The sequence below is a fragment of the Branchiostoma floridae genome, chromosome 2 (genome assembly GCF_000003815.2).
Source record: "Branchiostoma floridae strain S238N-H82 chromosome 2, Bfl_VNyyK, whole genome shotgun sequence".
Lineage (NCBI taxonomy): Eukaryota > Metazoa > Chordata > Leptocardii > Amphioxiformes > Branchiostomatidae > Branchiostoma > Branchiostoma floridae.
In genome coordinates this window covers 10,839,549-10,862,869 of record NC_049980.1, presented here as the reverse complement: position 1 = coordinate 10,862,869, position 23,321 = coordinate 10,839,549, and the positions used below count along the sequence as shown (strand labels likewise).

Here is a 23,321-nt window from a genome sequence, read left to right as displayed (position 1 = left end):
TTCAATTAACAATTCCCTTGGGCATGGAGCAGGCAATATGTGTTAGACATTGCTATCGGTGTAACTTACCAGTGACTCGCTAAACCTTTAAAACGTTAGAGAAACGTATGGGAAAGTGCATAAGAATGACATTTGGATGCCCTGATTCTTGACCCGAAATGTATTTGTATATCGATCTGTTTCAGAAACGAAAACAAAATGCAGTTTTTTTCGTTTGATGTTCAATTGGTGATATGAAGATAGCAGAGTTTGAAACATAAGCACCACACCCTTATGTCTTTCTGTCCAGGGGCTTTCCGAGAAGGCAGGGCTTCTCAACAGAAATAGATCTAAAGATAATGGTACGTGCCATTCCATGGTGCTCTGTAATGCCCTATAACTTAGAAAGCGGTAGCTTAGAGATAAAATAACCAGCTCTCGTTCACTCAAAAAATATACCATAATTTGTTTTGAAAAAAAAACAACTGTACTGTTGTTCCTTGTTACTCTTTTACGATGCTTTCTTAGGAGTTTACGGCGATGCAATTGGTTTCTCTCATTGTATTGTTTTTGTCTTAAATCTGTTGTTACCATGTTTTTTATCATCGACACAGTTGGGCTTTTGTGCTAATGCACTTCATCAATACAAACTACTGTTGTGTTAGGTGCGAACCCTCAGGCGCCATGCCTAGTGGTCCTTGATCTCCTCTGATGTACTACTCCATCTTGTCATCACCCTTTCCCATGGGAGAAGAAAAAATCAATTCCATCAGGTGTCCCAGGATGCTACATTAACGAGTTTTGTGCCACGATATTCCCAGTGTTAGTTTTAGAAATATAAATGATATTGCACTGGGAGAATTTCTCATCATCTAGATCTGGTCACTTTTATTTGTAAGTATACACGATGGCATTCCCACCAATTACTGACAAATTGTACATAAAGGATACTTTATAGGAGGCAATTTTTCTCACGTTGATGTTATACCTGGCTCCCTGTAATACATTATTTCCAGCCCGCAAGTATTGTACAGAACAGAGCAGTATGTAGACTTTGTAGACGTACACTGTATCGACCTGTGTGAGCGTACGATTCCTCTGGGACAGATAATAATTATCAACCATTACTCTGTTTTACTTATTCATTAATTTCCTGGCTCTAATCAATTTTGAGAACTTGCTGATCTTTTCCTTGATAAAGAAAATAATTTTTTCTCAGTGATGAAATACAGATGAAGTCCTTGTGTTGAATGCATATGAGAAACAAAATAAAAACTTTTTTGAATTTATTTTGGCCTGGTGTCATCTTTCACATGTGTTTGGCCACTTCTGATGGATGCTGTCATCGTCTTGTCTTGTCATTGTTTATCCTTGGGGAAATCAAAATCACTTTTATTATAGCGTTTATAAAGGCTTAATTATATGGTTTGAAATAAAAGCGATATTAGCTTCACAGAAATTCAGCACATACCCTTGAACTTCATAAATAGCACCCTGTGGAAGACACATTGTAAGTGCAATATCCTCTGGCGACCCTTCTGATTTATTGAGGTAATACTGCGTGATCAGCGAAACGCCCCTCCGTTCCTCAGTGGTTTATCCCTCCTAGTGATTGGATGGCCCCCTCATATAAGGACGGCACTGAGTATGTTCCGTACGGACAACTTACCAATCTGTCCCCACAGAAGCTGATTTATCTGGTAGAGCCGATGTGTTACATGTGCGCTCCTATTTTCATCGAGGGAATCCACGTCAGAGACCGAAGAAGACCAATCAAAGGTACGACGTTTTCCAATTCTTTTTCTTGATTACTTGTAAGCAAACTCGCCTGAAACAGTGATCTGGACATACGTGTGCATGCGCGCGTGTGAATGTATGTGTGCTTTAATCTCAGGTTCTATGGTAGCATAAGGTAGTATCCAAAGCTGCCAGAGGATTGAAGCCGGCATAGGGGTGTGTTTCGCTACATGGCAAATGTACACCTCTTGGCTGACTACACTCCTTGGCCAGTTTAGTATCATCTTATGCCATCGTAGGATCTGGTTGTAGATTATGTGTTCACGCAGTAAAAATAGAAGTACGCTTCCCAAGAAATTGGAAGGACACCCAAGTAAACATCGTTGGTGATTAGCAATGTCATAAGGCTAGACAGAATTATTACTCTAAAAATAGAGTCAAAATAGAAGTACGTTTACTGAGGAATTGGAAGAACACACGAGTAAACATCGTTGGTGATTAGCAATGTCATAAGGCTAGGCAAAATTTATACATTTGCATGTCGTACTTTGATGCGAACTCATTTAAGATGCAATCTGTGTTTGTAGGCACGCCTCCTTCAAAAGCCAAGGATACGAAATTTTCAAACTAAAACGTACTGAAAGTGTAATTTCCCACCTGACTACCTTCATGTGTGGCAAAATATGTTATTCACTGTGGGCTAAACCCTGCATGGCTCCCTGCTGTATTTTTTTTTTAGCCCTGACGCTTTTAGTAACATCCCCTACTGCATGTGGTACCCGAACCACTTACACAGGTATCATCTTCACTATCTACATCTATCTGAACGTACATGTATAATGGTGATATGTTTCTGATGTAGACAAATGATCTCCGTAATTAAGTGTACACGCATGATTGGGACATGAAACGGCAATCTGATTCTCTCTGCAGTCGATCGAAGTCGAGTCAGTCCGTTTCTCTGGTCCCCTGCCCCTGTCATTTTCCTATACGCAGAGGGGATCAAAGTCAAATTCAAAGGAGTTTTGAGAGGACTTTGCCAAATTTGGCCCCTTCTGCGAAGGAGAGTGGCCTCTGTAGACCCCCGGATTGCTAGCGATGTTGCTAAACGTAACGTCAACCCAGTGGCTGCGAGTGTGGTCTTGAGAACCTGGACGATGTTTTGCGAATCAGCGCCACCCCCCCCAAAAAAAACAAAGATTCGCACAAAGATGGTCTGCACAGGAGGCTACCATTTCCCCATAAGAACGACAACTCCACATTTTCTGTTTGAATAATATATGTTTTAGACGAACTTGGCAAAGAACTTGACCTCTATGTGCAAAGATCATATCTTCAGTGGCGCTTACTATATGAGAATTATCTGTCATTACTGTCAATGGTGCTCGGGCCACTGGCACATAAGGGTGTTTAAAATGACGCCACTCAATAATGGCTTAACGTAAAGATACTTGATAAGATTCCCGGGTCAGTTGACTAGGAGCTTGGCTCAGTTTCAATTCGATAAAACATAAAATATACAGTTTGATAGAATATACATCAACTAAAGTAAGCACAACTGAAGGAAAAGGCGATTGGAATATAATTGTACGTGCCTGCGTGCGAACTGACCAAATAAAAGGACCCTCTCGAGTCCGTTCCAATAATGCTTGCTTCACCGTCACATAAATATACATCATTGCTTTGAAAGACCGGGCTTTTGTTTATAGTCATTCGATCGCGCTCTGACCTCTTTCCTCATGATGTATTCGCTAGAATTTATCCTGTAGATTACAGTTACAGATTGGAAGTAGACGGACGTTTTGAGGCTGGACGAGGTTGGAATAAAATTGCCCAATTTCCGTCCTAAATGTTGAAAACGGTGTCGGAGGAAAGAGTGTAACGACTTGCGCTCTTATCTAATGTGAGCACACTTAGATTTAGGCATTGATGGTATACAAAAAGGCGTGTTTTGAAGGTTGGGTGAAGTTTGCATGAAATTGACTGAATGCCTGAGTGGGAACGGTGTTGACTGTAAATGTCGAACGAGGTTTTTATGGGGGCAATGTATTCACCCCCATTCAGCAAATTCCGCTCTGCTAGAGTTTAACAAGGGCCATCTATTACTTAGTATAAGATTACAGAAATCTTTTGTTCCAGTTACACGTAGTGTACGGAGGGTAATATGTTTCTTTGCATCTCTAATGTTTCATGTCTATATTGATTACTTCAGTAAGTTTACACCGTGTGCCCCAGGTATTTTAATGGTTACTGCCCCATATGTCGGGTATCCGCCTACTCCTAAGCGCAATTTCTGTACTAAATGTTGAAAACGGTGTCGAAGGAAAGTGTCAAACGACACGCGCTATTATCTAATGTGAGCACACTTACATTTTAGGCATAGACGGTATACAACCGCGCCTTTTCAAGGTTGGGCGAAGTTTGCATGAAATTGCCTTAATGCTTGAGTGGGAACGTTGTTGAGGATAAGAGTTGAACGATAGTCTTTTTCCAACGGACCATATAACATTAAATTGTTCTAATAAAGGTCCTCTATCACCATGTATCTGATTGCCTAAATCTCAGTTCCAATTACACACGGTGCACGGAGGATAATATGTTTCTTTGCATCTCCAATATTTCCTGTCTATATTGATTACTAACAGTACGTTTACGCCGTGTACCCCAAATATTGTGATGGTTACTGCCTCATATAACGGGTAGCCGCCTTCTTCTAAGCCCAATTTCCGTACTAAATGTTGAAAACGGTGTCGGAGGAAAGAGAGTGTAACGACATGCTCTTATCTAATGTGAGCACACTTAGATTTTAGGCATAAATGTTTTAAGATAGAGGCACTTTTCTAAGGTTGGGCGAAGTTTGCATGAAATTGACTGAATGCCCGAGTGGGAGCGGTGTCAACGATAAGGGTTGAACGACAGTACTTTTCCAAAGGACCATATATTCACTCTCATTCAGCAAATTCTGTTCTAACAAATGTCGTCTATCACGATGTATACGATTGCAGAATTCTCTGTTACAGTCAAACGTACTGTACGGAGGATAATATGCATGTTTCTTTGCATCTCCAATGTTTCCTGTCTATATCGATTACTGCAGTACGTTTATACCGTGTACCCTACATATTGTCACTGTTACTGCCTCATATATCGGGTAGCCGCCTACTCCTAAGCTGTTAAGAACTGCACTTATCTTTCTAATGGCAGAAAGGCAAATTGCCCGAAAGTAGTTACCATACCTGGATCGATAGATAATGCTGGTTTATTGGCTCTGTACGAGCTACGGGAAGGTGGATTATTAAGGGCGGCTATAGAGGTGTGCAGAGTTTCTCCTGATCTCCAGTGTTTGATATATAGTCCGCTTTAAAGGATTAAGGAATTTGGTAAACATATTTTCTGTGCGATCAGCTGTACTGATGCTTGTTTCAGCATATTCAACTCGTAGAATGAAAGTAAAAACTCCAAGGTATAAGTTTCATATTCATTTCAATTCATTCCATTTTAGTAAGAGTCATTCTGAATGAGAGTTAACTTAATTGTAACTTGAGAGATGACGTCATGGCAGCACGGGAGTAGTCGGTCACTGAGGTAGCTCCCCAAAGTTGATAATTTTTGACATATTTAGAGCCTGTTCGGCTTGAATTTTGAGAAGCCTCTTGTGTGTCAACCCTTCCTGGGTGCAGACGCGTACCAAACTGTCCAAATGAGTACTCGTGCAACGCGGGGGTCGACAAGAAAGAGGGACGAACCCGCCGGCCACATGGAGGGGAAACATGGCGACGACCTGGACGATGTTACCGGCGCGTCGGAGTTCGAGGCCTTTGTGAGGGAACAGTTTAAGAAACTCCTAGAAGGCCAGAAGGAGCTTCAGGAGGAGATAAGGGCTCTAGAAGACAACGTGGAGAAAAATGTTCAACTCCTGGAAGCCCGTATGGAGCAAATGGAAAAGAAAATGGAGGCCTCTGAGACAACTCAGCGCGAGTCTGCCAAACAGATTAAATCAATCACACAGAGGCTGAAAGCTACAGAGCAAGCAGTGGAGGAATTCCAAACAAAATGTAACAAGTTGGAGCGGTTCTCACGTCGAAATAACGTTCGCATTATCGGTCGCAAGGTACAGAAAGGAGAGAACTGCGTCTCTACAGTAGAGAAGATTTTAGAGGACAAGTTCGGACTTGATCATATCAAGATTGAACGTGCACACCCAGATGGTCCGAGAAACAGCGACAGTGACGGAGTTCCCCAACATATTCTCTTCAAGCTGAACAGTTACGCGGATAAGGTGTCCATAATGAAAGCTGCACGCAGAAAGCTACAGGACGAGCCTTACTACTTCACTGACGATCTCACAGTCACAGATTTGCAAGAGAAGCGCAAGTGGATGGAGAAAGTGAGACATGCCTATAAAGAAGGGAAAAAGTACCGCTTCTATAATGGATACTGGCGTGACGGACAGGGTAAAGTCGTAAGTTTTGACTAGAGTTTGAATTCATTGAAACAAGGTGCTCCTTGTTTAAAATCATACTTTGTTTTTCACAATGTCCTGTCAGCAACTGTAACTTATTGCTCTAAAATTGATGATTCACTTAGGGGGCTAGTTCATAGTATCTGCACAGTGACCAATGAACTACCGTGAAGCCTCGTCAATTTTTTCGTTACTTGTATGTGTATATTTTGTTTACTCATTTCATGTTTTTCAGTGTACTACCAGTTTATTTGCAACTTCCCACGGAAAATATGTAGGGTATTTCTGTGTTACGTAAAATGTGCAGCTGTGAATGTGGCACAGACAGATATAATTGTGCAGCTGTGGGGTATTTAGTGTACCCTGTTTTGATGATGGTATGCGAAATTTGCATTTATATAGGTAGACGTAATTTATGCAAATGAAATGATGGTGCCCGGACAGGAATTTTCCCTCGCTAGTTTTAACTGCAGAGGGTTAGGAAACAATGCGAAGCGAATGGAAACATTTACGTTTTTGAAAGACAAGCCCCACTCTGTCATTTGCTTACAGGAAACCCACTCAACTTTTGAGAAAGAGAATCAGTGGACGACAGATTGGGGCAGTCAGATTTTGTTTAACCATGGAACAAACAATAGCTGTGGGGTACTTATTATGTTTCAGAAAAATTTCTCATACCAGATTCATGAAATTAGAAAAGACTATGGCAGATATATTTTGATTGATTTAGAGTGTGGTAATTTTCGATGTTGTTTATGTAACATATATGCTCAAAATAAGGATGATGAAGGTTTTTTTGAGGAAATACAAAAGAATATCTCGGAGATGGAGGCTTGTAATGAAAACATTATACTAACTGGTGACTTTAATACAGTACTTGATACTAAAAAAGATAGAGCAGGACAACATTTTGTAAACTATCATCCCAAGGCTACTCAGGCAATTCGTGAATTGTCTGCCACTTTTGATCTTGTTGATGTATGGCGTTTAAATAATCCAGAAACCCGTAGATACACATGGAGGAGACAAAAACAGGCTAGTAGATTGGATTACTTTTTAGTGTCCTTTTCCCTCTTGCCAAAGGTCACTAAAGTAGCTATAGCTGAATCCTTCAAATCTGATCATAGGTTAATTTTTCTTAATGTTGTACCTGGAGATCTCAAACACGGACCTGGATATTGGAAATTTGACTCCACTCTTTTGAATGATAACATGTTTCTTAAAGAAACAAGAAAGTTTATTGAAGAATTTTTTCTCTTTAATAAAGGTTCAGCAGAACCCAGAGTTGTATGGGATACATTTAAGTGTGCCTTTCGAGGACACTGCATAAAATATACATCCTTCAAGAAGAAACAAATATTTGAGAAAGAAAACCGATTACTAGATGAAATAAGAAGATTACAAAATGATATTGATAGTTTGGGATCTCCCCCACTTTGTTTGCTGGAGGAATTAGAACAAAAAGAGAGGGTACTGGAGACCCTCTACGAAGAAAAAAAGACAAAAAATCATGTTACATTCTCGCGCAACATGGATGAAGCTAGGTGAAAAACCCACTAAATATTTCTTTAGCCTGCTAAACCGAAACAAAACTAAAAAGAATGTCACTAAGATTGTGTTGCAGGATGACAAATTTGTAACTAATCCTTCTGATATATTGTGCGAGGAAGTAAAATTCTACTCTTCGCTTTATTCCTTTGAAGATGTTAAGAAACCCTTGAAGGAAGAGAAAGAGTATAACATGTTTTTTGTAGAGGGTAACATACCTACTTTAACTAAACAACAGTCTGAAATATGTGAAGGTAGGATAAAAGTAAAAGAACTCTGGGATTCAATCTCAACTTTTAAGAAAGGGAAATCACCCAGGGTTGATGGGATTACTGTGGAAGTTTATAAAGAATTTTTTTATCTATTAAAGCAGCCTATGTTGGATTGCTTTAATAAGGTGTATGATTTAGGACAACTGTCAGAAACGCAAAAAGTTGGCATTATTTCGCTACTCTTGAAACAAGATGCAACAGGAACTGACAAAAACCCAGTATATTTAAAAAATTGGCGCCCTCTTACTTTGTTGCCTTGCGACACAAGAATCTTATCAAAATGTATCGCGCTTAGAATTAAGAAAGTAATATCTAGTATTATACATATGGATCAGACTGGATTTTTGTCTGGTAGATCTATAAGTGATAACATTCGAAAAGTATTGGAAATTATTGAATTTTGTGAAAAGGATAATATTGAAGGACTTATCTTTATAACTGATTTTGAAAAGGCGTTTGACAAAATTAGAATAGATTTTGTGTTAGAAGCTCTGAAAAAGTTTGGGTTTGGTAAATCTTTATTACAGTGGGTAACCATTATGTATACAATGATTACTAGTAGGATAAGTAACCAAGGTTATTTATCAGAGCCCTTTAGGCTTCTCCGGGGGCTAAGACAAGGTTGTCCATTATCGCCCTATTTGTTTGTTTTATCAGTAGAATTGTTGTCCATTAGAGTGCGAGCAAATGAAAATATTGAAGGATTGGTGTGCCGAAAAGAGCCATGCAAATTGTCTCAATTTGCGGATGATACAAATTTTTTCCTCAAACCTGTTCTTACAACATTGGAAACATTATGTTTAGAGTTAAAAAACTTCTCAAATATTTCTGGGCTTGTGCCAAATTTTGACAAATGTATAATCTTAAGAATGGGTCCACTGAAGGACACTGGTTTTCAGTTACCATGTACTTTTCCTGTTAAGTGGTCAGATGGTCCAGCTGACCTTTTGGGAATTCACATTCCCCAAGATATGAACACTTTGATTTCTGATAATTTCAGTAGAAAACTACAAAAAGTAGATAGGATACTCCAGCCTTGGAAAGGAAAGACTCTTACCCTGTATGGCAAAGTGACACTGATAAATACTTTGGTTGTATCTCAGTTTACATACTTATTCATGTCACTGCCCTCTCCAGATGCTGAGTTTTTTCAGACTTATGAGAAAAAAGTATTTAAGTTTCTTTGGTCAGGAGGGCCAGAACGTGTCAAAAGGAATATAGTTTATAATATGTATGAATATGGTGGATTAAAACTGATCAATTTAGAAGCCTTTAATGCTGCACTTAAGGCAGCATGGGTACCTAGAATGTATTTGAACAAAAGCTGGTTTTGTAGGAAGATGTTAAATCATTGTATACACTTTAACTATGATATTTTTCCATTCTTACAACTTACCGAAGCACATTTTCACAATGTTGTTTCTAAACATTCATATTTAAGTACTTTCTTTGAAGAGGTGATGTTAGCCTGGCTGAAGGCCCAGAAAAAACCTCTTGATAATATGTCTGAATACTTGAGACAATTTCTCTGGTTCAATTCCAATATACTTATTGATAGACTACCTTTTTTCTGGGAAGCCTTTAGCCAAAGAGGAATTTTGTTTGTTAATGATTTATTGAACACTGATGGATACTTTATGACATACAGATCATTTATTGGTAAATATGGAAGGATTTGTGATGAGCTTAAATTCATACAATTGTTATCCAGTATCCCCTTTAAATGGAAACAAAGTATTCAAGGTATTCCTTTATGTGAAACAGCTATTATGCCTGTTACAAAATATTCCAAGTGGATAAAAGGACTTAAGATAAACAAGGAATTGTACCGTTTTTACTTAGTTGAAAGGAAATGTGTTGACTTCCATTGTAAAGCCCAGGAATATTGGACAGAATTGTTTAATGACCAGATACAATGGGATGTAGTGTATAGTTTGACCTATAAAACAACTATTGACTCCTATTTAAGATCCTTTCAATTTAAGTTGTTGCATAATTTTCTTGCTCTTAAGAATAAGCTTTATAAATGGAAATTATCAGAAAATACACTTTGTTCTTATTGTAAGACTGAGGAGGAAACTCCCGTCCACATCTTTTGTCAATGTTCTTTTCTTGTAAAATTTTGGGGCGATGTAGAAAACTGGATCAGAAAGCATATGAACATGGTATTTAGATTTACAAGTAGGATTATTTTATTTGGTTCTTTAGGCTATCCTATCATTCTGAACACATTGTTATTAATTGCTAAGGTGTATATCTTTAAATGTAGACATTTAAAAATTCCTACAATAGATGGCTTTTTAGCCTATGTACATTATTATTACAAAGTTGAGTACATCATTGCTCAAAACTTACAGAAGATTGAGAAACACTTGTTAAAGTGGGACATATTGGTTATGCACTGTTAAATTAATTTAGTTGGGAAAATGCAAATTGTCCTTCCTGGCTTAGGTTGCTTTTTGTATATCCATTTTGTATTGTTGTGTCTTTTTTTTCAAAAATGAATAAAGATTATGTTAAAAAAAAAACAAAAAAAAAACAACTTAATTGTAACTTACAACACAAAGACTTGACTTAACCCTTCCTAACTGAAGCTGTGTCACGTTGGCGGCGACGCTGCTTCCTAACTTGAATTTGTGTTACCTTTGACTAAATGATTGGGATACCATGCAACTGAACATACAAGTATGATTGAAAGGGACGGCAAAAGACACAAAGCGTAAAACGATTCCTTTTTTTAGTTCAGCGCTCTAGTTCATCTGTCAAATCAATCGGAAGCAGCAACGCCGCAAAACGTACGACAGTTTCAGTAATATATCAGCTTTCCCTCTTTCCTGCACCTACATAACGTGATGTTACAGAAGTGGGATATATTGCTCATTCCTGACAAAGACTGGAGTTAGTTAATCGAAGCTATGATTGAGAAGTCATTGTGTGTGTTACAAATCAGGGGCCAAGAGGACAGAGCAATTCAACAAAGAGAGCATCTCCCAGTCGTGAGAATTGTCCACGAACATTTTCCATGAACATCTTACAGTAACATCAGTGCTGATCATGAGTTTCTTTGCCTTCCTGATCCCCTGTCATAGATATGGAATCGAAAAATTTTCCATTCCTCTCGGAATTGCACTTTCCAATATGGTTTATGAGTACACGCATGCTGGATGCTGTGTTGTGTAGGTTTATTGATGTCTTGACAGTAACCTCCCACCTCCACGCAATTTGACCACAAATAACCCTGGCCTTCACTTCGCCTTGGTCACCTGAATACCGATCGGGTTCTGAATCACCTGTCCGCATCGGGTTCTGTTTGTGTTCTGCCGTGTGCCTCTTATCTCTAACGATCATTAGCTATTTAAAGCTATTAAGAGCCATTCAAACTCGACATTTGATGATGGAAGTGGCAAGTCCCTGATAACGATCGAGACCGCTAAATCCTAACAAGATTTCGTCTGATCTATAGAAAACAAGAGGCCTTATGTCGGGTGTAGGCATCTTGGCCTAAATCAATATTATTGATTCCATCTATGGGAAGCCTATTTGTCATCTTGCGGCAGCTCAATTTCCTTATTCTACTTTATCACTAGGCTGAGCCGACTCATAGAACTTTGTTGTTGTTCTTGTGTTGATCATAATATCTTTTATCATACAAATGTGGCACGAGCTATCAGATGAAGCAATTGACTATTACTGGATCTTGAATCACTTCCCAATATGTAATGCCCATACACAGAGGTCGTCCCAACAACAGGACCGTGGGCTTTGAGCGGAACAGTCACCTTGCCATCGGGTCCACACAGAGAGGGCTACGCCTATAAAGAGACCACCATCATGGGCACGATGCTGAAGGACATGATGGAACAACTTGGACATCTCTCGAGCGACATCTTCAACAGGACCTTACGTATAGTGACGGTGGAGGTATGTTGTTAATCCCAAAGCCGAAAGTGAGAGCGGTGGGGCTAGATCGTAATGGTTTCTGTCTTTGCGTAAGATATGAACCTCTTTTAGTCAGAGACCGGGGTGATTTTGGGCCCCCAAATACAAGTGATAACCCCTTGGGTATATACCAAACCGTGATACACTTGAAAAAATGTATGCGTACCTCTTGACGGATCTCTAAATAGAGTTCAATAAAATGCTAATTTCCAAGCAGATGTTTCTCATGTTTCTGGTCCCCAGCACTGGGCCTTTCCCTCTGTGGCCAATGTATATGGTCTTGGCGCATGGATATCTTTTTCGAAGACACAATGATTTTTGCCGCCGCCGGAAGTTTGCTTAGATATTGGTAAAATGCGACCTTATGCCCCTATGCACAGCATGGTCACCTTGTGTGGCATGGACACGAATGACCTTTTGATTAGCACGTGTCCTTTACCTAGAATATGGGTCAGCTCCATTCACGTCATCCCATCGAAGATTGAACCAGACAGGCTTAAGTCTACAGACATGATTTAATCCAATAGTAATTGCTAAGGATTAATACAACGAGAAAAGATAGATGATTACCGCTTTCAGACGTAAGCGCCAATAGTTGCTTGTATCAAGAAGCATCGTCATCATTTCAGGTTTTCTTTCATATTATATACACACAAAATCTAGGTGTTGATTGCATTCATTTCTATACGACTTTGACGTCTATCCAGGTTATGTAAACAAAAAGGTTTCTTAATTTATTCATATAGTAAATGTCTTCAAACACAACCAAAGTGCTACTTACTTCCAACGTTCGATGTCTGTCAGAAAATATTAGCATCAGCATCATCAGACACCACCATCAGTCATTCTAACCCTGATGATGGTGTCTGACAGACATCGACATGTTGGAAATGACTTTGACTTTGGTTGTGTTCACTATATGAGTAAAACCTGATGAAACTATTTACGGGTGTTCATTCATTCATCTCCAGAGAGCTCCGTTCACGATGAAACGTCTTGGCGACAACAATGAAACTGAGTACTACGGCTTCTGCGTGGACATGGTGACCGAACTCTCGCGATATCTCGGCTTCGACTACGAGATGTACGATGTGCGCGGGTTCGGAGTGAAGAAGAAGAGCGGCAACTGGACCGGGCAGATCCGGGAAATTCTGAATGGGGTCAGTGTAGCTAACTGTCTAACTAATATCACTGGTTTACCAGGAAACTGATGCAATATTCATAACACCTAATAACATTGCGTTATAACTTGAAATTTCATCTGTGTTGGTAGAAGTCATTCTTGAACTAGTTGAACTGTAATATCCAACACAAAAATTAGAATCAGCCAAATTTTCAACTGAACAGGACCAGTCTTTGCCAAGGGATGAACAATCCACTGCTGTCGTGACGTCACGTTATGCAGATAGAACACATGACTCAGTGAGCAGTGGATCATAAGTTACATTATCATCGTGCTGCAAAAAGTCTTCCCTAATTCAATATAGTTGCAGAGTTGTACCAGTAGTAAAATGAGAAGACAGCGATCCGTCAATGCCAGTGCCTGTTACATGTCATGTAGGTCAAGAGAAGAAGCCTTTAACTATCACATACGTGCCGAACAAACAAATGATGGAGTCATTGATTGTATCTGACAGTTTAACTCTAGAACTTAACAATTAGCAAACTTTGCTTGCTACGTTTATCTCACCATCTCACAGTTCAGATGATAATTACATTTTGAAACTTTTCTAGTGACTCGTTCTCGGTTTCTATTTGATTTGGCTGTTTTTCTTACACTGTGTGCCAAGTTCCCATCTGCACTGCGAGAACAATAATTCGTTTTTGTTCTTTAGAAGCTCATGTTAACAAATCTTCTACTTTGAAAATTGATGGTGGTGCTGTCAAGCCTTGTTTCGTGCCTCATTCATAACGTAATAATGCCAGTATTCTAATCTTGTTCCAAGCCAATCATACAATCTGTAAACTACCTGCAGCCTGTCTGCCTATCAGCGGAATGCCAATTATAAATTATCGCCTTGTCACAAGTCATTCTTTTGTTGGTCTCTATGGCGACATCCTGACCTACTTATAGATTTTTAAACTTCAAGTAAAGATTTTTCATTATGGCGAAAGTTTACAGCAAAGCAGCGAATGAAGTTAAAAGGGACAATAATTTTCTATATATACAATATAAATTTCTATATGTTGAACTTTTTCTTTGGAAAGCAAATAAGGAAAAACAAACACAGAAAAACAAGCCTATAAGCATATCTGTCTGTCAACTGAGATCCCAATGATAAATGCCATGTCACAAGTAATTCTTTTGTTGGTCTCTATCGCGACATCCTGACTAGACCTACTTATAGATTTTTAAACTTCAAGTAAAGCTTTTTCATTAAGGTAAAGGTTAGAGCAAAGCAGCGAATTTACTAAGAAAGAGGGAATGGAATAATGATTTTCATCATTGAATTTCTTTCTTTGGAAAGCCAATAAGGAAAAACAGACATAGAAAGAACAAGCCTGCAAGCCTTCCTGTCTGTCAACTGAGATTCCTAGGAGGTCTAGAGGCACCTTTGAGCACATTTCTGAAGGCTGTGTTGTTTGTACAGAATGCGGACTTCTCCCTTTCGCCGCTGAGTGTGAGTCCAGACCGTCAGATGGTGGTGGACTTCACCACCCCCTTCATGCACTCCGGGGTCGGGATGGTTACCAAAGCGCCTGAGCTCAATCAAATGGGCTACTTCGCCTTTGTCAAACCTTTCAGGACGGAGGTGTGGTTAGCTATCATGGGTGAGTGGAACAATATGTGATATAGGTATGATCTCTCGACTGCCTGAGTATATACCGGTACAATATTTACATGTATACTGTCAACTAAATTTAGATACAACGACGGTTAAGTCCACACATTAGGCTTGGCTTCTTTCTTCTTTGACTTAATTCAGATCTACTTTTAGCTATTACAACATTATGTTGCCAGCTATTCTTCCAGTGGTCTACATAAAATACATTAATACACGCACAACATTACATACATACAAAACATAATATGTACATTGCAAACTATACAACTGAGAGAAAATCAAGTTCATTTAGTAACTGTGTCTTTCACTCGCAGTTACGTTTTTTGCTGCTGTTGTTTTATCAACAATATATTGTGAATAACGTGAACAATCTCGAGTCATTGACTTACGTTCATGCCGTAACCAACACAAATTGTCAAATAGGAAAATAGTCGATACGTAAAAACAAGCAAAACAAACAATAGAAATATAATATACGAGCTGTTGAAGTTGAACTTAAAAAATCAGTCATTATGGCGCTTATTTCTAAAGGATCTTTTCTCTCCACGCAAACAATTCTCAAATCAAAATGATCTTTACAGACACCAAGTGCAACGACCTAATAGAAACTATTAGTCTTTTCGAATTGTTCAGGCCAAGCATTTGTTGATTGATGTCTTTTATTGCTGTTGACAGTTGCATTCTTCGTGATCTCCGCCTCCATATCCCTGGTGAGTCGCTGGAGGCTGAGGTCAAACGTCGGGGATCCGCAGAACGACAACGACGACAAGTTCACGCTTCAGAACAGCTTCTGGCTGGCGCTGTGGTCCGTAATGAGAAAAGGTTGGCCGATTTGTGTCTGACATCGTATTTTTGACATCGTAACAGGCATGTATAAAAGATTAAATTTAGGAGGTCGACAATAGCATGTCACATACCTGCTACAACTTGTAAAACGTTTTACGGAATACCTCGAGGAATTCAGCATTCTAAACCTATGCTATATATCTGTTCACAATATCGTCAACCACAAGAGGTTAGTAGAAAGAATGACCCTGAAGAGGAAAAGTTAATGACTTCTTGAAAAAAAATCTAATAGTACAGGTGAAGACTTACAAGGCTGTACACCCCAAAGGAGTATAAAACACTCTCTTCAATATAGATGGGTCTAATTGAATTTTGTTGCCTTGACATTAAAATGGTGCATGCATTTAGGTGTCACGGACGGTCTTGTCCGAAGGGAATTGAAATATGTTGATTGCTGTGCTGTTTTGCCCGCCGCTGTGAATTGAATGAATGAACTTTATTGCTCCCCAATCGTAAGGATACAACGTATGGCAACAACTAGTAAACTACATACAGATACAGAACAGCGAAATGTCATAAATACATTATAAGGTTTACAATACAGTAATGATCATGTGTGAATTATCTGATCTCACATGTTGGAATGATGTACAGATACATTGACCTTGTTATGCGGATGTTTGCGCAACAATTCTATCGGTGGTAATGTATGGTAATGTGCAGATAACAGAAGAACTTTATTGCACGACAATTATACATTATACAACGTATGGCAACAACCATTACAAAAAGTACAAAACAGAGGTATGGGACAAACCTTAACAACCTTATCAACATAAAATAAGGGCTAACATGATTCTTTGATATAGTATTGCAATGGTGTAGGCATGTACTATATAACAACACTTCTAATTACTACTGTGTTACAGGCGGAGAGCCGGCCCCCCGCTCCCCTCCCGTGAGGATCCTGGTGGCGTTCTGGTGGTTCTTCGCGCTGATCGTCATCACCACTTACACAGCTAATCTCACGGCCTCCCTGACGGTACTATATGTCTTCTGTTGATAAGTCAGCTCAACGTTTGCGTTTTGTATGTCTAATGTGATGCAGACTTAATAGATTTGTCAAAGTCCCCGCTGGCCATTCTGTACTAATTGCGTTGTGTTGATAAGCCAGTTCAAGGTTTACATTGCGCATGCCTAATGTGATGCAAATTTGAAGTTCCCGGCTTGCCATTCTGTGTCTATTGCCAAAGGCATAGGCCTTCAAATTAGTTTAACAGGTGACGAATAACGTAAACCAGCTTATCAAGCTCTTAGACAGCGCCAGGCCGTTTTTGACATTTGCGTTTTGTCAAAGTTGAATCACAGAATCTCCTTAGCGAAATGAATACCTACTGTGACTGACGTTAGACAGACGCATATCGTTATTTCCCGATTTTCAAAACAGCCTGTAAAATGATCCGTTATCGTGTCGCTCAATGATAGTTTGCAAATCAAAGTTTGATAATACCACTAATCCCGTTGGCCTGATTACATTGATTGCACCACTGAAGAGGTAACCTGTCTGGAACAGCAACTTTTAACTGAGTCTTTTGTTGTACTGTGTTAAAATCAGATGGATGTACCAAATCTATCGACCCACCTTTTTCTATAGCTTGGCGCCGAATTACATGGCCCAGAGCTTATTGATAACGAAACGCGCAACGAGGAATGATACATAGTGGGTCACAGCTTGTAATTACTTAGATTAAGATTCATATTTAGAGTCAGCTTTATTGATCCTTGGCTTGGCATGTTAAATGGCACAAGAAATGTGCCAACTTAGCTGAAGTGCACGGATTTAAGGGGATTATGGCTCGAATCTGATAATGGTCCTCTGAGGGACAGTAATGGTCTGTTGGGAAACGCTTGGAAAGGGCGTCTCAGACGGTTTTGGCTGCACACATCTATCGAAAGGGACACGTAAAATGGGGACCCGTGTTCGAGAGGGTGTAGCAGGCATGTTATAAGGTGGCAGGGCTAGCAACCTCACAACTTAGAAATACAAACAAAGAAACAGCAGTTGGATGACAATGAAAATGTGGCTGCCACTAGGCACTGCAAGGTGAACAGCAACAAGAATGTTGACTTGTGGAAGGCAGACTCTGGTGTTGCATGCTGTAATGCGTACATACATCTAACGCAAAAGTAGTATTAGACTTCGTACTGTACATTCAGTTTTCAGTTTTCCTCGTCGACCGGTAAGTATCAAATCAGATCAAAAGATCATTACCGACACTAAACGTTTCGTATTCTGTGCAACTTGCAGTACCATTTTTCTGTTTCCAATGAGAGGGGATCGGAATTTCCCAACTGTTTTTAATCTAACCTGTTATATGTTATATGGCTGTTATGTACATTGTAGTTTATCTTGATATGTAGGTTTCATAAGTCCAAAGCGTCACCTTTCTTACTCTCTTTTGAATTCGTCATCATTCAAATGGTAGGAATTATTTTTATAGAACAGCACTTTCTATTGTATATCTACTACCAACAACAGCTCAGAGTTTGCATTTGTTCCAGGTGAATCGAATGTCTCCAACCATCAATTCCCTTGAGGACCTAGCAGCACAGACCGACATCCCCTATGGTCTGGTACGGGGAGGAGGATACTATAAGTTTTTTGAGTCACGTGCGACGGAACCAGAAGGTATACTAGGTATTGCCAAAAAGTAGTTACTCATTACAAGTAACTAGATATGATTTGGAAACGGTCAGACGTTTCAGATTGCATCCACTAAGGTTGATGTAATTGAGTCATTTAGATCCCCATTTGCATAGTAGTAGTAGTAGTAGTAATGGTTTATTATTCTTTGTTATTTATTATTATTTATCAGCTATTAGGCGTCAACCTTGCCTTACCTTTGTTTCCTATCCGAATCCAAAATTGTATTCAGCTTGACTTTGTCTTACTATGTTTCCTATTCGACACCCAAAATTGTCTTCGACCCTTTTGCATTCATAGTTAGGGTATGAAATATCAATTTCTCCCAGATCACTCCATTGTCACTGACGAACGATGGTGCATGCTATCTGAAACGTCTGACCGTTTCTAAATCATATCCAGTTGCTTGAGTATCTGCTTTTTGGCATATCTTAATATCTGGATGTCTAACCTTCATCGACGTATACTGTCTGCTATCGTGGCTTTGACTTCCTCTGATAAGTTTGGTTCGTAAATTGAGAAGGACCACATCTGTGTTGTTTTAATGTGTTTGTGTCTGTCTGTCTGTCTGTCTGTCTGTCTATCTATCTGTCTGCCTGTCTGTCTGCCTGTCTGTCTGCCCCCCCCTCTCTCTGTCTCTTTGTATATGTTTATGCGTGTATGTGTGTTCGTGATCCTGAATATTTTTGGTCAGCATTACTTTAGAATGATTTGTAACAATACATGTACTTAGTATGTTGAAAGTTGTTGGAAAGAGGAAGGTCACTGTCGACTTGGAGCCGCCTGGTGTGTGACCTTGTTAATCCTGAGGTTTAAACGGCCCAAAATATATCACCGAAACAAACTGCTAAACACAATTTCTCCTGTCCAGGAAGCGGCACGGTTTTCGAGCGGATGTGGTACGCCATGATCAAAGTCCGTGAGCACGGTGTCAGGAACTATGTGGAGGGCATGGACAGAGCTCGCAACGGTACGGTCACCCTCAGACTGTTTTCAGCAAAATAACTTTACTATCATTGTTTGCAAGGTGTTACGCTTGTACGATATACTGTTGCTATCGAGTCATGGTACCCAAGCCAACTAAAGGCCTAGGTGCACTCTCACTGCACTTGCGTCACGCTTGCGTCACTGCAGGGTTCGAAAGATACTCAACGAATTTCAGAGATAAAGAGCGAATTTTCATACTTTTTGTGTATTTTGTTGTCTTCTAAGTTATACTTTTACGTATTACGCAATATCTATATTATAAAAAAAATCGGAGAAAATAACAAAACAGTTACGCAGTGAACGAACCCCGCAGTGACACAATCAAGAATGACGTAAGTGCCGTGAGAGTGCACCTTAGCAGCTCGAGGACTAGTCTATCAGACTTTGACAAGACATTACCTGATGATGTGACATTAGAAAATGGAACAACGTTTCACCCGTTATAAAACAATTAGTGAGGATGTTTACCGCACTCTTATTCAATGTATATTAATGCTACGTGAATCACAGACATTGATGATATCGCTATCACAGGAAATTACGTCTACATGGCTGACGACACGACCCTTGCCTATGACGTCATCACTGACCCAGAGTGTAAACTGATGATGGTTGGAGTTCCATTCCTCCATAGAGGGTACGGAATTCCCACCAAGAAAGGCAGCCCTCTAGCGGAGGCATTGACACTTGGGTGAGCTGCCATCCAAAGTACATGTAGTCATTTAGATTTTAATGCGAGGTAATGCAGTAGAAGGCGCTTAATTGCACACCCATTTTTGCCAGTGTATTTCGTGCAATTATCCGGGTTGTGCAAACATGCGAAGTTATGCAGCTCGACAGCACTGGTTTGGGATTTGAGGATTACGAACAATTAACAGTAGTGTGGGGTGGCTTCTACTGTATAAGATGTAAACTTATTATTTTCGGTCTGCGTATTCGTTTATCGAAATGTGTGTCCGTAGTTGTATGAATATTATAGAGTGACAGGATGTGAGGAGGAAGATGGTGTAACCGGAGATTGGCAGTATGGGAAAGTTGGTTTGGGTCCGGGTCCAAACTTTTCCCCATACATTATTAGGCTGTTCTTAGAACAATTTCTAGAGAATTAGCGTAAAATTCACAATGACGAGGGAAAACAAACAAACAGACAAGAAGTTCAGAAAACTTCCAATATTTCACGGAGGTGCGAGATGAGTCTTGAGTCTAAAACATCTTGTCCTAGAACGACATAGCATTTTAGTTTGAAAGATTCTCCCCGTTAATTTTCCCTTCCATTTACTCCAAACTGTAACTTGTTCTACAGGATCTTGAAGATGCAGGAGACGGGAACTCTAGACCTGTTAAAGTCTAAATGGTGGCCTAAGAACGGATGCCCTCTCTTCGGCCCTGCCCCCGAGGTCAAACGTGGAGACATCGGACTGGACGTGTTTGCCGGCGTGTTCATGGTGCTCGGTGCGGGCATCCTGCTGGCTGTGATTGTCGCTGCCTGTGAAATCATCGTGACAGGAAAGTCTCAGAAGAAGGCAAGCTCACCGAGTCCCCTGGATTGCAAAGTAAGTTGGGGTCGAATGTTTTTTTTTTCGACGCAATACTTAACTGCACGTCTTATATCGACTGCATGAGAAGTCACGTTTTTTTGGTTCGTCCCCTTGTTTTTATATAACACCACAGCAAGTATATTCTATGGATGACATCAGCGCGGTCATTCATGTTCGTCTAATTAAAAAGAAAAGTTTTTTACTTCTTCACGTCAACATGCCGAGAAAGTACAAAAATGGGAAAATGTGTTGTAACTTAATGATTGTAATTGTCTAGAAGTGACACTAGCGATGTAATGTAGATGACTGTAGTTGTAGAGATGAAACTCAGTAAGCGATACTGGCCTACCACTGATACTTGTGTCACTTTCACTACACTATTTCATCTCTTGAATACAGGAATAAATGACTTGTTGGCTGTGCTTTAAATTTCACCCTACTGCATCATTTTTGCGGTCTGCAGATGATTTATCCGTAAAATTTACTTGCTGCTGCCTGATGATAACATACTATTCAATGTTTACTGTTTTGTCGCACGCAACCAGGTACAATGTATTTTATTTGAACTTCAGGGGGAAGACCTGGAAAATGGATACAAGCCAGAGAAAACTGTAGCACAGAGCGGACCCCTGTCACAAGAGCTTCTCCACTGTATCCAAACTGGAAAAGTCAAGATCACAGTCTGCCCGACAGCATCTTGATCCCAGGAAACTGCATGGTCATAGCAATGTCGCTAGAGGGAGCTGAGTTTCCTCAGCGACACCCCAGTTGGGTGGTGAGAGGGTAAACAAGAAGAAGAGGAAGTTAACGGAGGAACATGATTCTTGAACCCGGAATGACTGCTAGCGCTCATCCAGTTAGACAGTGGGTTTGACTGAAGGATGCGCTCTTCTGGGATGAGGCATCAAAAGTCTGTTTCATCATGAGAAAAAATCATTCCTGCTGACATACAGGGAATCCTTGCATGAAACAAACGGTTTTATATTCACGCGCTGGGTGATGCCCTGCCTTCCGCATGGGACCACGGAGGCCACATACACTCTGCATGTGAACAGCACAAAACTTATATACCTGTTCAAGCGGCACACCTAACGTTATATACATCTATATACATAGCAAGAGGGATCGAAGATTTTCATCATTGGCATCAAATATCAGCCGAGAATTAAAACTAATATAATATGAGCCAAGATGAGTTACTCGTAACAATGTCACTTCGTTCTAGTCTGTGTGACACAAAATTGGCTGTCCAGGACTGTAACTGGCCCCTCGCCGTGAAGGCTGGCCGGATGTTGGGCGGGCTACTATAAGCGAGGTTTCATCAGGCTAATTTCACTCAGACTATGGAGAATTAGGCAACAGAAGCAAACGAAGCAAACCACGAGGCTCGTTCTTACACCGATGCATAGTCTCAAATACAGAAAGTTAGGTTTGAAGCTCCATGTTACTTTACCTACCTACCTACCTAGTCCCTACTTTACCTGTAGCATAACCCATGACAGACAATCTATCCGTCACTCTTGAGATATATTGGCAACGCCTAGCTCATTTAGATGCAGACATGGTCATAAGTCATTCTAGTACAGAGAGATGATGTTATGAGTTCGTGGGTCAACTAAGTTCACACATGTATGACTATATGCCTAATAGAATAGAGTGTACCCGCTTAGTTTCTGAGCGTTAATTTACCAGTGTATGTTTCTGTATTGCCTTTAGTTAAGGCTAAGCTACACGAGGATGCCACACGAGTAAAATCAGTGTGACTAAAAGCTTTACGAGGGGACTACGAACGTTGCTACCGAATTATGAATTTGGTGTAAAACGTTACATGAGTGTGTGCGGTGCAAAACCTAGCCCACCTAGGTATATCGACTGTTGTAACTAGCTTTAAAGCTATTTTTGATTGAATACACGTGCAGTGACCATTGATGAAAGTTAAGCATACAAAAATTTACTTGTGCTACACAACGCTTTCATAACTTTCGTCTAGATGTTGATGTTGTCGGTAGCACTTATGTGTATTTGTGTGTGTGTGTGTGGGGGGGGGGGTATGTGTGTAGGAGACTCAAGATTGCCTGGGCGGATTGTATTGATATTTAGTATGTTGGTAAGTTTTGAGAGGCCCTAGAAACGATTAGATTTTTGGGGCCCCTAGCGGCTTGCAGCGTTACTGCAGGTGGATGCGAATGTAAATGTGTTCTCAAACCAGGAAGTCGAGCTGCAGTACCAAGGTCAATCGCAATGAGCCCTAAAATCATACCTTACCCTCACGACAGCAACACATGTACCAATTATCATCGCAATCGCATGTGGCGTTCTGGAAACGAGAGAAACACACATGCTCTGTAAAACTATACCTCCATTTCATCAAGGTGATTAATGTATATCTTGTTGGCCGAGGCTTCTGACAGGATGTTACTGCGACTGATAAGATTTTTTTGTGCTATTGACAAGTTTTGGGAGCTGTCAATAGCCATGCCCTATATCTCATATTTGTCTTCGTCGACTTCGTAAACATCTGGCTGAATGAAAGAACATATGTACTTTAAAGTACAGGTGAGTTGAGGTGAAGTGTTAAGATGT

The 23,321-nt window shown here is 40.0% G+C and overlaps 1 protein-coding gene across 1 annotated transcript; it reads left to right on the top strand.

Annotated features, from left to right (window-relative positions):
• The first annotated feature begins 1,618 nt into the window (after positions 1 to 1,618).
• Positions 1,619 to 22,655, top strand: LOC118410347 (glutamate receptor ionotropic, kainate 2-like). The gene is made up of 11 exons (XM_035812009.1): positions 1,619 to 1,758; positions 11,732 to 11,919; positions 12,909 to 13,097; positions 14,529 to 14,709; positions 15,399 to 15,545; positions 16,439 to 16,551; positions 18,072 to 18,198; positions 19,085 to 19,183; positions 19,735 to 19,891; positions 20,504 to 20,753; positions 21,311 to 22,655. Exons 1-11 carry the CDS (start codon positions 1,689 to 1,691, stop codon positions 21,437 to 21,439), a joined length of 1,650 nt encoding a protein of 549 aa, XP_035667902.1. The 5' UTR covers positions 1,619 to 1,688; the 3' UTR covers positions 21,440 to 22,655.
• The last annotated feature ends 666 nt before the right edge of the window (positions 22,656 to 23,321 follow it).